The 15516-nt window shown below is 33.1% G+C and overlaps 1 protein-coding gene across 5 annotated transcripts in view; it reads left to right on the top strand.

Annotated features, from left to right (window-relative positions):
- The window catches only part of LOC124365094 (protein RRP5 homolog), a 55739-nt gene that overhangs the window by 3257 nt on the left and 36966 nt on the right, over positions 1 to 15516 (top strand). Inside the window, exons 3-8 of one of the 5 annotated variants that reach the window (XM_046821029.1) lie at positions 1268 to 1408; positions 3705 to 3872; positions 4773 to 5067; positions 11197 to 11264; positions 11434 to 11532; positions 12532 to 12777. In XM_046821029.1, coding sequence (XP_046676985.1) covers positions 1268 to 1408; positions 3705 to 3872; positions 4773 to 5067; positions 11197 to 11264; positions 11434 to 11532; positions 12532 to 12777 — 1017 coding nt within the window. The other 4 variants (XM_046821028.1, XM_046821027.1, XM_046821031.1 and 1 more) reach the window with 4 other exon arrangements.

Here is a 15516-nt window from a genome sequence, read left to right as displayed (position 1 = left end):
GTAATCATATCATTAAAATAGTAGTATTAAATACTAGAATGTTAATTCACTTATTTGGCCATCTACAGTATACCTTGTTCACACAGTGTGTCAAGATACTTTCAGGTATTAGTAGATTACATTATTTGAAACGTATGGACGAGTAAGTAATCAAGTTGTTGATGCTGTGGAGGATTGGCATTGAAAACTGGAAAGCATTTGTTCAGAAGTTAGTATTTCTGATACAGATAAAATGGAATGCTCAGTTGTAGCATTATTGTTTGGCTCCCATCCACATTGTGTATCAAAATTTTGTGATATCTAGTAATGTTGATTCTGATCCCATAATTTGTGTCAACAATCAAAGTATACAGAAAAATTTAGCCAGCACATACAATAATATCAATACAATAGCACATACAATATGTGTGACACATGTTGAGTTTAATAATGTGTTTAAGTGTCAGTCACATGTTGATGTTGCAGACATGTCTAGTTTATGTGTCCACAGTACCACAGGGATCTTGCAAAAAAAAAGCGCTGCGAATAATGTTAAAAATTGATAAGGAAGAATCAGTTAAAAATCATTTTACTGAACTGAACTAAATATTTTAACAGTGCATAGCCTTTACATTTTAGAATGTGTGATGTATGTTAAGACTCATCAGTCCAGTTTCAAGAGTCACTGTGAAAATCATACATATAACACTAGAAATAAGAAGGAATTAGTATTACCTAAGCATAATTTGGAGTGTTATAAAAAAAAAACTTCTTATGCTGGAATAAAATTTTTAAAATCAATTCCAAAAATAATATCAAGTGTCCGAGACATAAAGAAGTTCAAATCAATGTTAAAAAAGTATTTAATTCAAAAGGCATTTTATTCATTTGAAGAATTTTATACAATATTATGATTTTACTCATAACTATTATAGTAACTTATTTTTAGTGACGCTATTTATTGTACTCATGTGCAAAATATAAATAAAGATATTAAATAAAATAAAAATAAAATACCTTGGAACATTTTGGATTACGCGTATAGAGGTTTGGCATTAAGAGTTAAAAGTGGTCTGAAAATATTCTAAATTTTTCTAAAGTACCGTAGTTATCATCTGATTTAAAGAGGGCAAAATAAGCTGTCATCAGATACTTAAAAGAAATACAGGGATCGAGTTTGTAAAATAAAAACAGTAACATAGGTAAGCTTGCAGTGAGGTGATCTACTCGTATATATTATAATGAGATGATATTATTACTTGGACCTTGTGTCTTTATTTTGTTACAGCTATTTAAAAGATACAAGACACCAAAAAAGAAAACAAAGAAGAATACATTTCTTGAAGAGATACAAGACAAAAGCGATGCAAAAAAATTAAAATTTTCCATCGAAGATGATAAGCAAGTAATAAAACCATTGACATATCAGGTAAGTAAATATTACATTTTTAGTATTAACTTTAAGATAATTTTTCAGGTTGGATATTTGAAACCATGTAGTTTCTAGAAAACCGTCTTTGTTGACAACAAAGTTTTATGATAGGTTATACAATAGTAGAGATTAATAGAGTTAAAGTTCTATTCACATATTTTCTGCAATGTTTATCGTGTTCTATGGTTTGATTGCTTTAATTTCTAGATGGATTTAAATTTAGTTGTGTTTAGTCATTTTTATGATTGGTTGACATTTTTATTCTTTTTTCTACTTTTTTTATTTAATTTAATCAATTCGTTTTAATAGTTTTTTTTTATAGAATTGTTATTGTACTGTGGGTTTTTGTGTGTCTATTAATACACTAGTAATTACCCGCAACTTCACAAGCAATTTCACAGTTTTTGCACCTGTACCAGCTCTTCTGGTTCGAGTGAATTATATTTCCGACACCAGTGTTGATTTTTAACGTATTAATAAAATACATTAAAAAGTTTCTATTTTTGCCATTATAATTTACTTTGTTCTTAGTACGTTTTGTTCCATAGTTATTTGGCCATGTATCCCGATCATGAAAATATATGTCACAGATCAGAGAAGCCTGCTTCTCTCAAAAGAGAACTAACATGTATTTAAATTTATAGTAAAAGTTAGATAGTAACTTTATCTATTATATCTTATATTTTATATTTTATAAAAATCTATAGTTAACAGTAGATTAACAATGACAGTACACATTAGTTTCTTTATAAACTGAAAAATATTTTTAATATTTTAGAACACAGTCTAGTGAACTTTCATCTAACATAGTTCTTGCTGACTTCTTTTATGAGAGTCTTTTCTTAGTCAAATTTTGACTATCTTATATTTAGTACATTTTCAGTACAATCAGTTGAATAGTTTAACTTGAAATAAAAAACCCAACAAAGGCACTTTCATATTTATAATATTATTATAATTCTGATGTCATTTGAAGATAAGTCGCCACTAAGTAAGTACCAGACTTGTGTCGAATCAGTAAAAAAGCCAGATTACTGGAGCTAATTGAAAAACAGGTTTAAATTACATAATAGAATGTATTGTTACTAAAAAAGTAAATTCTTACCATAAAGATGTATAACAGAGTTTTAAAATAAAAGAAAATTAGTACATGGTATAAATGTCATTCTTTCTTTTGAAACTTATCGGCCTGGAGCACTAACTTCAGCCTTATGCACAAGTGTTTTTTTTTTTTTTTTTTTTTTTTTTTTTTTTTTTTTTTTTTTTTAGATAAAAGCCACCAAAAAGTCCACTTTTGTCTGCATTGTACACCTGGTCTGGACCAAGTTTCAAATCACTGACAACTTTTAGAAAGTCTTGTTAATAAGACTCAACTGCTGATTCATAAAAAAATAGTAATAAAATGCTGATTCTAATATTAGATAATATTTCAAACCACAAATAAAGTCACAACACAGAACAACCTCACTGTGTTAATTATTAAATATACAGTAGTACACAATTTATCGACTTGACACACTACAAATTATAAATGACACAATAAGCAAAAAAAATCACTAAAATATCTCACAAACTTCCTCTATTATATGTACACTATTCAAAAACAGAAAAACAATGCTGTTAAATACACTGACGGTCACAAATTGACGGTTATGATGACACCCTGCCTTTGTCTACTGGCTAGATTACTGGGGGGAATGGACTGGCACAGGAGGACTATTGTAATAACAAATTATATAGTTTTATTTTAATGTTTGGAAGATGTACTCTGTATTGGAAGTAGAAATAACATTTTTTTCTATCATTATTAACTTCTCATTAGTCCTCCTCCGTAGACTAATGGTTATAGGTTATAGTCTCTGCTCTCTAACCGAGAGATCACGGGTTCAAATCCCGGGGAGGTCCAATCATGTACTTTGTACTTTAATAAAAACCAGTGCACTTCGAAGCCGGCATAGCTAACGCTGAGGCTTAAATGAGATTAAAAAAAAACTTCTCAACTGCTAGACACAAGCTACAGCTTTATATTTTATTATGTTTAAAATAGTAATAAGAAAATTATTACTTTTAACAAGAGTTTTGCAGTAGCTCTATTGCAGGTTGGCTTACTAATGTTTTATTATACAGTAATACCAGAAAAACTTTCCTATTTATATCTAGTATCTATCTAGGTAATTTCCAAATGTAACATGTTCTTGTTGATTCAGGTGTTGAATTATAAAAGTGACAAGCCTATAGTTTGCTATAATCTTGTGTCATTCTATCCTAATAAAAGTGAATACTTGGTCAACAGAGCCTGGAACAAGGCATGGTGGTCATGGGTCGTATAAGAGAGATCAGTCAGTATCACATGTTCGTCTGTCTGCCGGGTCGGCTCTCAGCCAAAGTATCTGTGGCTGCTATATCCACACCCTACACAGAGAATCTGAAGAAGCTCCAGAATCTGGAATTGACATCTAAGGTAAAATATACATTCAGTTAGTACCTTACTGATTAGTTACAAAATGAATAAACAATGGGATATATACCTTAGTATGATTTATCTGTAAGTTCTGCTTTGACAATAAGTATGTAATAGTTATTATGCTTGAAGTAAGATTTTTAATTTAAGGAGGTTTTTCTTTTATTTCATAACTATGGCTTATAATATGTAACTTATAAAATAAGATGTTACCAGCCATAGTTTGGAATTTTTTAAACAGTTGAGCTACTCTCAAGAAAGTTCAAGGAACTGGCTTGAAGTCTAAGCATTTTTTTTTAATTCTAGAAGCGTAACAATATTAATACTTTATGGACTGCCGAAAATCAGCAAAATATGTTAAGCTTTTCAGACTTGAGACAAACATTTTTTTTGTCGCATTTTGATGTAAAACTTAGTGTGTAAATTTGCACCAAATAATGTTTTTGGCTGTGTTATGGCTAAAAAATACATGCTGATGGTGCCAACACATAAAACAAATTTTTCTTAAAACATAATCATTTAATTCATGTTTTGAGAGTTTCATTAATAGTCTACCTCTTATAAATACAGTTCTAAACAGTTTTACATGAGAAATAAATTTGTATGGTTTTGCTCTGATTTTGTGGATATATCCACAAACCATTTGTTACAAACAATAGTATTTAGCAAATATATCTTTATCCACACATGAAGGGTTAAGAGGTGGTCATAGTAATAAAATTTGCTTCAATAAAGTCATTTTATTACAAACACATTATCTTGATTTGTTATTATAGGTTAACAAATGATAAACAATAATAATTTTTAAACCATAGGTTTCATCATAATTATCTTATCAGTTAAAAAAAAAAACCATATAATTTTTTAATGGGAGGAATCAAATTGTAATAAACTTGGCAGGAGTGTCCACCGCTGACTGACCTGTTCCGAGTGGGCCAAGCTGTGTTGTGTAGTATTCTGGAGGTGAAGCGAGAGGGAGAACTGATGTCGGTGTCTGTGAGTCTGGAACCTAGCCTAGTGAACTCTGAACGCTCGCATTACACACTGCGGACTGGTCAAACCATACAGGCGGCAGTGTGCAGCGAGGAGGACTATGGGTACACACTACATACAGGAGTGGTTGGCCTCACCACGTTCTTGTCGCGTAACAATGCTAAGCGATACGTGGAGACTGTCAACGGAGGCAGGCCTCTAGGTGAGTGCTGTCATTTGGTAGTAATTGAGGTTATTTCTGTGATTGTATTAATTTATATAGCTTATAAATAATTTTTAAAATCTGGTTTGTGATGAAATAATACTATATTGAGTCAAATTCTTTGTTGTTCCTTTAGTAGTTTGTTTTTCTCTATGGAAAAATTAATCTTACAGTAAACAGTTGAGCAAAGAATAACTCTATGACACTTATGCGACAATGTCTAATATTGGAATGTGTGGCAGCCACTACAAAAACTAATCTTGATATTTATGATTATCGAATGATCAATATTCATGAATATGTAATCCCCAATATTCATGATTATCTGAAACTACCGAAACCAAAATGCTGAACCACATTACACTATAAGTATTTCAAATCACAGTACATTTCAGCTGTTTTTTCATATTTTTAAAAGTAATAATTCAATGATGAATATAAAACTGCCTAAGTTATGTATATTTGTAAAATGTAATAAACAAAACAGTGTAACATTTAGTTATTATTACTATGAAGGATAAACATATACAACACCTTGTACATCACCATTGTACTTGCGGTCATTACTCAAATACTATACACATGATTTTACTTTGTTTTAACTAATTTGGAACAATAATGTCCAACCAAATTACTAGCAGAGTACAACATAACAAGGACTGCTCTTCCACCAACAAGAATAACTCCCCACAGTGCTACATCTATAGACATGGTCTGCTCAAATATACCGAATGACAACCTCAAGGCAGAAGTTCTTCATGCACATATCTCTGACCACACAGGACAACTTTGTACCTTAAATATCACAAGACAAGAAAATGTAAGAACGATTACTCTACAAAGACACCTGAATGACAGAAACCTAAGACTTTTTTAAAAACCTGATTGGGAGAGAAAACTGGGAGGATGTTCTACTGTGGGACAATGCAGATGCAGCTTATGAAAACTTTATTGAAACAATTACCTACAACCTGAACAGAGCGTTGCCCATACATCAAGACTAGAAAAAAGAACCAGAATAAAACCTGTATACCAGTGGACCCTGAATTAAAAATAAAGAAAGAAAGATTCATTAAAGCACAAGAAGCATACCTAAGAACAGGTGGAGCTGAACTAAAAACTGACACAGGCCGTTAAGAAAAGAGACTATGACCTGCACATTAAACAATCTAGGAAGCATCAAACTGACAACTTCATCAGGAACTCTGACAACAAGGCAAAAGCTATCTGGAAATCAATAAATCAAGAGAAGAACAACAGGACCAAAACAGCAGAACTTTCTAAATTGGAAATAAACGGTAATATAATAACAGATTCTGAAGCTATTGCAAACCAACTAAACACTTTTTTTGTAAATATAGCAAACAAAACACTGACCTCTCAGTCAAACAACCACAGAAGCACTGAGGTACTACTAGACCCCCAGATCACACCTGAGAACTTAGTACTCTGGCCAACAAATCCGTCAGAAGTAAGAAAAATCATCAAATCATTAAAGTCAAAGAACTCTGCTGGTCTGGATGACATATCCTCAAAAATATTTAAAATGTGTGAACTGGAAATGACAAAGCCACTAGTACATATAATAAACAAATCTCTCTCTCAAGGCATTTTTCCCACAAAACTAAAAACAAGCTAAAATATACCCTAAACACAAACAGGGAAGTAAAACAAAAGAAGAAAACTATAGGCCAATATCGCTGCTCTCAACTTTTCCAAGGTAATTGAAAAAATTGTGCTAGTCAGATTGCTGGACCACCTCATCAGAAACAGCCTACTACCAGAGGATCAACATGGTTTCATAAAAGGCCGCTCAACAACTACTGCCACAATAAACCTGGTTGAATATCTGATACAAGCAATAGAAGCTGGGGACACAGCAACAGCAGTGTTTCTTGACTTTAGTAAAGCTTTTGACAGCATAAGCCATGAAATGCTAATCAGAAAATTACAACAACTGGGAATAAAGGGAACATCACTGACGTGGTTTGCAAGCTACCTAAAACACAGAACCCAAGCTGTAGCAATCAGAACAACCTGTAATGGGACAACCCAAACAATAATTTCAAACCACCAAAGCGTACAAAGAGGAGTCCCGCAAGGATCGGTCTTAGGACCTATCCTGTATATTCTATTTGGTCAGTGACTTTCCCTTCCTTCTTAGACGAACTCTATAAAACACTGATGTATGCAGATGACACAGTGCTCTTGAACAGAAACTGTGAACCTGACCGTCTGGAAGCTGAGTCTTTTGATGTATTTAACAAAACAGAAAAATACTGTCAACAAAATGACCTTGTCCTCAACAGGAAGAAAAGCCAACAGATTATCTTTGGACGAAGAAAAAGATGAAGTAGTCCCACTGCCAGAACTCTTGAGGGCTGAAGAGGCTAAGTACCTAGGTATAACCATGACAACAAATTTATCATGGACACCTCACGTAAACGAGCTATGTGGGAAGCTGAGCTCAGCTCTATACGTACTAAGAAGGTTGAAACAAATAAGTGGTGATGACACATGTCAGGACAGCCTACTTCGCACTTCTCGAAGCACACTTAAGATATGGGATAGCAGTATGGGGGTGCCACCTCAAAATCAAACATGCAAAGAGTCTTAATTCTACAAAAGAAAGCAGTCCGTATACTGGCTGGACTCAATCCAAGAGACCACTGTCGCAGAGCTTTCAAGCAAAATAAAATACTAACTGTCATTTCTCTATACATAATAGAAACAGTAATGTATGCCATCAAGCAAGAACTTGAAAGAGGTTACAATGTGCACACTCACAACACAAGAACAGCCAGCCACTATACCCTACCACAACACAGATTGGCACTCTTTGAAAGGCAGCCAACTTATAAAGGGACCAAATTCTTGAACATCCTGCCCGAAAAAATAAAAAAAACACTAACTGTACCAAGGAGAGATGCGGAACTTGCTAGTCAAATGGCTCCTAGAAAGACCCTTCTACTCCATAGAAGAATTTGAGAACTGGAGAAGAGAACCCCTACAAGACAATGAGATCTACGCACCATGACGGGGACGGGACAACAAGCCCAACTTCAAGGAGGAAGACACATATTAATATGACTCATGTACTTTTCTCTATGATAATGTACACAGTTTGTAATAAAATAAAAATAAAAATAAAATTATAGGCTTTTAACATTTTGCTATAGTGAAGCTATAGTCATAGTCCAGTATTTTTATATGTAAAAGAAATGTAGTTATTTAAGATTATAGAAAATAATACTTTAGGTATACAGGGTTTACATAAAAGAATGGTGCAGTTTCAGTAATTCGTAACAAGATAGTAGGGAAATTTTTAGATGAAAGCCTCGAACCCAAAAATTTGTTTATAAGCTGTTCTAACCTCAAAATCAGTCTTGTATCATTATTGCTGTGAGTTTAGTGAGTTACTTCGTTCTCGGATAAAGATAAGCAAAGTGTGTTTCATTGTTGACTGAATTAAAATCCGTAATTTTAGTTCAATGTGCGTTCCAACATGAATTTGGAAGAGATCCGCCATACAAAAATAACGTAACACGTTGGTTTAAAACAATTCGAAGAAACTGGATCAGTTAAGAAACAGAAATCAACTGGCAGACCAGGTGTACCAGATGGAATGGTTGAACTAATTAAACATTTGGCAATTAGAACTCCTGGGAAGTCCATTCCTCGTTGAAGCATTGAATTAGGTATTCCAAAAACAACAGTTTACAAATTTGTATATAAAAACTCAACACCTATAAAATCCAGATACTGTAGAAATTGGAAACCCAATGATTGTGTAAACCATTACAATTTCACTGTTAAAATGTTGGACAGAATAAGTGAAAACGAATCATTTTTAGATGATGTAATTTTTACAGGTGAAGCTGCGTTCCATATGAATGGATGTGTTAACAGACACAATTCACAAATATAGTAGCTCTGGAAACCCACACGTAATTGTTAGGAAACAACGTGATTCACCTAAAGTTAATGTTTGGTGTGGTGTGATGAAAATCGCGTAATAGGGCTTTTATTCTTTGCTGAAAAAACAATTAATGAAGTTGTGTATCTTGACATGTTAACCAATTATTGCTTTCCTCAGCTATATGAACTCGAAAACATTCATCAACTTCATTTCCAACAAGATAATGCTTTCTCACACTTTAGCGCATTGGTCATGGATGCTTTGAACGAAAAATTTAGAGATCGACGGATAGGCCGGCAAGGACTTGTGCTGTGGCCTTCGAGAAGTCCAGACCTGACATCTCGTGGGGATACATTAAAAGCATTGTTTATTTACAAAAACATTCTCAACCTCAACCACTTAAAACACAGGATTAATGATTCAATGACAGCCATAACTGAAGAAATGTTAACGAATGTTTGGACATTTGTCGAGCACTAAGGGCGCATATATTGAAATGTATTAATTATGTAAAAAAAACTGTTTGAGACGAAAAAGTAGATGAATAGACAACATTAACTGTAAGTAATTCGAGTTTTCTTTAAACCATGTTCGAAACCGCACCATTCTTTTATGATAACCCCATACAAAACATATAACCATACAAAACAAACCTCTCTACAAAATAAAAGTCAATCTGCAATGGTATTTCTGAACCTACTGATGTCGTCAAAACTACATTCATTTTATTAGAAAGTCATAGTTGGTTTGGTTCCAACTAAAATAGTACATAATTGTTAATATACGTTAATCAAACCAAACTTAGAGTGTTAAAAAATCTTTTACACTCTAAAAAAAAGTGAGTGTGTTTAGATCTTTTGTAATGTCTTGTTTATTTTGATTTTTCTTGCAATAAAACAATAAGTCAATGTTTTTATATTCAATATATTTGATATTTGTAAGATGTCACATCTCTACCGTTTCTCATTTGCTCAGGTCAGTCATCATCCATCCATCACCATGACTTGGTTCTCATATAACATGTGTGGATTTTTTAACAATAACGTGTGTTGATTATTTCTAATCTAACTCCTCTTCACAATAATTTGTTATGAATCATTTCTTTTTTAATCAAGCATTAAATACAAATTTATATTTTTTTAAGTAATTAAAATTTTATTTCTATTCCTATAACAAAGAAAAAATTCAAAAGAAAATGAACACATTTTCTTTTGAACTGTATGAATATGTACAATAACATGACATATGATAATTAAGTAAGAAGTTGTCATACTGGGACTGATATAGTTCTTTTTCATCTTATCATCATAACTTTACAGATTATAAAAATTTGCTAACCTTTTTTATTTACAAATGATGCTATTCTTTTGGTTACGGCAATAAATTAGACTGATGCACACACTGAGTCAAACTTTGTTGCATTGGTTTACTGAAAACAACCTGTTGGTTACAGGTATGATTTCTGTATTACGAGTATGAGAATGCTGCAAATCTGCAACATTTGTATGGGAATCTCTACTTTACTGTGGTTATCTTGTTATATTTTACAATTAAAATTGTATGAAACATGTATCTGGACCATATTGACAAAATAATCATCAAATTCAATTTTTGTTTTGTTTTGTATAAATTGTTGAACTTCATGAAACATCTCTGTTTTTATTACACTCTGCTCAGGATCATATTACCCTCATCTTGTTTATCTCATTCATATCTGAGGATTGGCTACTATAGAACAAAGTAAATATTCTGTTCCTTTGCCATTGAAAAAGATTCTACTATATTTGGTCTAAATGACACAGTCCTGTACAGAATTTTTTATTAATTAAATGATGACATTTCTTAGCATATCATATTTTTGAGACAGATGTGCTATAAAAAGAACCTACACCTTTTGATTGTTAGAAAAGTAATATATCATACAGTCAGATCCTTCGATACTCTATTGTATCTGTTTATATTTATTTGTGATACTGATACTTCACTTTAAGTTTGTGTAACCTATACAGTTCAACTCAAGGTTTAAGAACTATTGCTAAATAAATTATTGAAATAGTAATTATTCTTTGTAAGTATTAATATTAATTATAGGCATTATCAACTACTCTCACTGAGACTTGTAACTTAAAATATATCTTTCAGATTATGATCAATAAAATGTTTTGCCAGTTTTAATTCAAACATCACTACGTTTATCATTGTATTGACAGTTGTCGGAGAAGTATTGAGATGTCTGGTGATGAAGTGCACTATGGGGAAGTCATCAAGTCAAGTGGAAGTGACATTGGATCCACTGGCACTGGCTCGGGCCACACTGACAAATGTCAGCTCTCAGACGCTACAGCCTGGCTTCACAGTGCACTGTGTTGTAGAGCAGGTAAGAACAGTTTGCACTGTATATGTTCTTTATAGCATTTATTGGTCTTCTGGGTCACGGATCAGTGGAAGTGACATTGGATCCACTGGCACTGGCTCGGGCCACACTGACAAATGTCAGCTCTCAGACGCTACAGCCTGGCTTCACAGTGCACTGTGTTGTAGAGCAGGTAAGAACAGTTTGCACTGTATATGTTCTTTATAGCATTTATTGGTCTTCTGGGTCACGGATCAGTGGAAGTGACATTGGATCCACTGGCACTGACTCGGGCCACACTGACAAATGTCAGCTCTCAGACGCTACAGCCTGGCTTCACAGTGCACTGTGTTGTAGAGCAGGTAAGAACAGTTGGCACTGTATATGTTCTTTGTAACATTTATTGGTCTTCTGGGTCACGGATCAGTGGAAGTGACATTGGATCCACTGGCACTGGCTCGGGCCACACTGACAAATGTCAGCTCTCAGACGCTACAGCCTGGCTTCACAGTGCACTGTGTTGTGGAACAGGTAAGAACAGTTCGCACTGTATATGTTCTTTGTAACATTTATTGGTCTTCTGGGTCACGGATCAGTGGAAGTGACATTGGATCCACTGGCACTGGCTCGGGCCACACTGACAAATGTCAGCTCTCAGACGCTACAGCCTGGCTTCACAGTGCACTGTGTTGTGGAACAGGTAAGAACAGTTCACACTGTATATGTTCTTTATAGCATTTATTGGTCTTCTGGGTCACGGATCATTGGAAGGAATCTCTTTAAGCAAGATAGTATTATGGTACTAAACTATGACAGTGTCACCAGTAACTATCCTATCACTGATGTCCGATGTAGTTACTGATACGGATGCATTGGAGATTGTACATGAAAAATGTATCATTGAAATACAAAATAAGTACAAAGGCTAAGTTGAAATTCATCTAACCTCATTCTTTGTAAATAAACAGAATTTTCAATTGAGAAAAAAAATAACTGATTGTATTTAAATTTAAACAATTTTACATCCACTTTTGTACATGGATAAATTAATATCTTAAATATATTTTTATGAACAAAATATTAAAATAGGAGTAATTAAATCTTAAAAATTCGTATGATTTTTATTTTTAACTAATTTTGGTAACAGACACAGTTATATCAATCCCAATTGTGTAATGTGTAATATTTGTAGGTGATGAAGAGTGGACTGGTCGTGAAAGTGGGGCGGAACAAAGCGTACATAGAGACATCTCAGCTGGAAGAGTGTTGGTCTAGACCAAACGACTACAAGACTGAGTCCGAACTGAAGGCCACTGTCTTGTATATCTGTCCACACTCAGACTTCCAGCTGTCGGCTAATCCGATGTATCTCACTCTCAAGAACATGAATACGTGTGTCACACCTAGGATTGCGCTTGGGGCAGTTATTGACAGCCAGGTAAGGAAGCAATATTTACCAAACCATTTTTCATATCTTGAAAATAACAATATCTACTTGTAAATGGCATTTTTTATTTTTTTTAAAAAATAGTAGAAAAACACATTTTATTGCAGATTATAAAAACAATTTACATTAATGGATTTACAATAATAAGTGAAATGTAAAAATCACTATAGGGAATGGTAAGAAGAGCTGTTAAATATCGCAATACAAATGTTTATATCTTGCATTGGAGTTATTAATGAAGTCTTGATGCAGAAATGTTGAGGTTTTTCAGTTTCAAGCAGTGGTGAATATAATACACTTCACTGGTCTGTGTATAAGTAATACAGATCATTATTCTGGGGAGAGCCAACAGACTGGGTGATTTAGGAAGTATAAAATAGCTTCCAAAAATAGGGGCTTGGAAATCTTCCCCGGGAAATCTTAAGCTTTAAGACCTCGTATATGTGTTCTAGGTCAGAACACAATTTTGTAGGGGAATTGGCTTGAGTTGCCTGAGCTCTATATGTATGCCCATGGTTCCAAAATGTTCTGCGTAAAATTGTGTCTCAATGTTTGAACTGTTTCGGAAGTTGTGCTCATAGTGTGTACTGAATATTATGGCTGAGATGTACTGAACCAAACCAGTACTGTAGCCAGTGTTTTATTTACTTTTCTCGAGCATGTGGTAAAGGTGATGATTTCTCATGCTGAGTTGTAACTTGTGATAAAACATAGGTAGCTTCATGTTACACCCAAATCTAAACAGCAATGTATGGAATGGAGGTATTCAACATCACTCCAAGAATTAAAGTTCAAACAAACGATTTTTTTCATTGATTTTTATCTCAGGATGATATTAGAAACTTGGGGACTAAAGCGTGCTCAGTAAAAAAGATGAAATGAAATGAAAAATGACTTGATTATGAAGCATAGTACGGGCTGTTTTAGCCCTCTCTTCCACTCAACCTTAAATCCAAAAGAATGTGAAATATAGTTTTCCTTCAAGATTATGCCCACCCAGATGCATTTACTTGAATCCAATATCTCGTCTTGTCATTTATTTGGGATCAAATCCATTACACTCCATATAGTCCTAACCTAGAGCCCAGTGAGTACTACCTCATTCATTATTGTGAAAGCATCTAAGCAATTGGTGCTGGGACAATTGAGTAAAAATAACCTCTGTACTTTGATTGGTTAATCAGCTGGCAGAATTATATTATGATGACTGGAATTAAAATCTAGTTCCATAATAAGATAAATGCCTTAATATTGATGAATATTGTATAAATAAATGTATTGTATTAATGAATGTGTATTCAATTCTAAAACTTTCTTTCACATATAAAAGAAACATGTAAGAATGCTATGTTTAGAAATATTGGGCTTGGAAGGTATCAAACAGTATATTTTGAACGTTAAAATTCAAAATTAAATTAGTTTATCAACACAATGAAACTACAATAGTTTTCGGAGCATGCCAACAAGTTTTTTTTAATGCATGACAAGTATTCAAATTCAAATTCAAATTAACTTTATTCATATTATTTGTATAATTACATTTGAATTTATACAAATAAGGAATGGCATCATCTTACATGTTTTATTTGATTATATCCTATGTGTCCATATATTCTCCAAATGAATACAAAGCCTTATCTGTCAAAAATCTTTTAAAATGTTTTTTAAACAATAAATCATTTTCTATGTTAAATAAATTCCTAGGGACTTGGCTTATAAATTTAATACCTGCCGAGCTAGGTTTTTTATAATGAAATTCCAATGCATGTTTATGTACTGCCAATTGATTTCTATTTCTAGTAAAGTAGTTGTGATTTGACCCCAATCGGGGTAATTTGTCAAAATTTGATCTAACCATCATAACAGTTTCCAGTATATACATTCCGTAAATAGTTAAAATTCCTAATTTTGAAAAATACTCTTTCACAGATTCCCCATCCTTTAAGTTCATGATTATCCTAATTGCTTTTTTTTGAAGTTGAAGAATGCTTAACAGATTTGAATTACTAGTGGCCCCGTACAACACAACACCAAAGTTTATATGAGAATGTATGTGGGCATAATAAATGGTTTTCAAAATTTCAGTTGAGCAATATTTTGACATGGTTTTAAGAGCAAACAATCCGGAAGAAATCTTTTTTTGCAAAGCCAAAATATGTTCGTTCCAAGTTAAGTTCTCGTCTAGAAGTAATCCTAAAAATTTAGTGTTAGTTAATTGAGAAATTTGTATATTGTCTATTGTTATGTTTGGCATAAGTTTTTTTCTATTTTGTTTTGTGCAGAAAGAGATCATATTTGTTTTATTAAAGTTTAGTAATAAATTTTTACTGCAAAAATAATTATTAATACACATGAGTTTCCGTTTTACCTGCAATTTCTATTTCATTCAAACTTTTACCAGCAACTATTAAATTAGAGTCATCTGCATATAGACACAGCTTGCTCTGATCTTTTGTCAGAACATTTGGCAAACCCAACATATAAAGTAAGAAACGAATTGGCCCCAGAATGGAACCCTGTGGCACTCCATGCCTTGATATTTTTAAAGAAGATTTTGCATGAGTGATTTGATTTAATTTGGTTACAAACTGCAAGTCAACATACTGTGGTCTATTTGAAATATAAGAAGCAAACCAGTTTAATGTAAAATCTTTAATACCAATATTTTTTAAAATTTCTATTAATATTTCATGTGATACACTATCAAAGGCCTTGGTAAGATCCATAAAA

The sequence above is a fragment of the Homalodisca vitripennis genome, chromosome 6, assembly GCF_021130785.1.
Source record: "Homalodisca vitripennis isolate AUS2020 chromosome 6, UT_GWSS_2.1, whole genome shotgun sequence".
Lineage (NCBI taxonomy): Eukaryota > Metazoa > Arthropoda > Insecta > Hemiptera > Cicadellidae > Homalodisca > Homalodisca vitripennis.
Note: the sequence above shows the minus strand (reverse complement) of the source record. Positions and strands in the feature narration are given on the sequence as shown.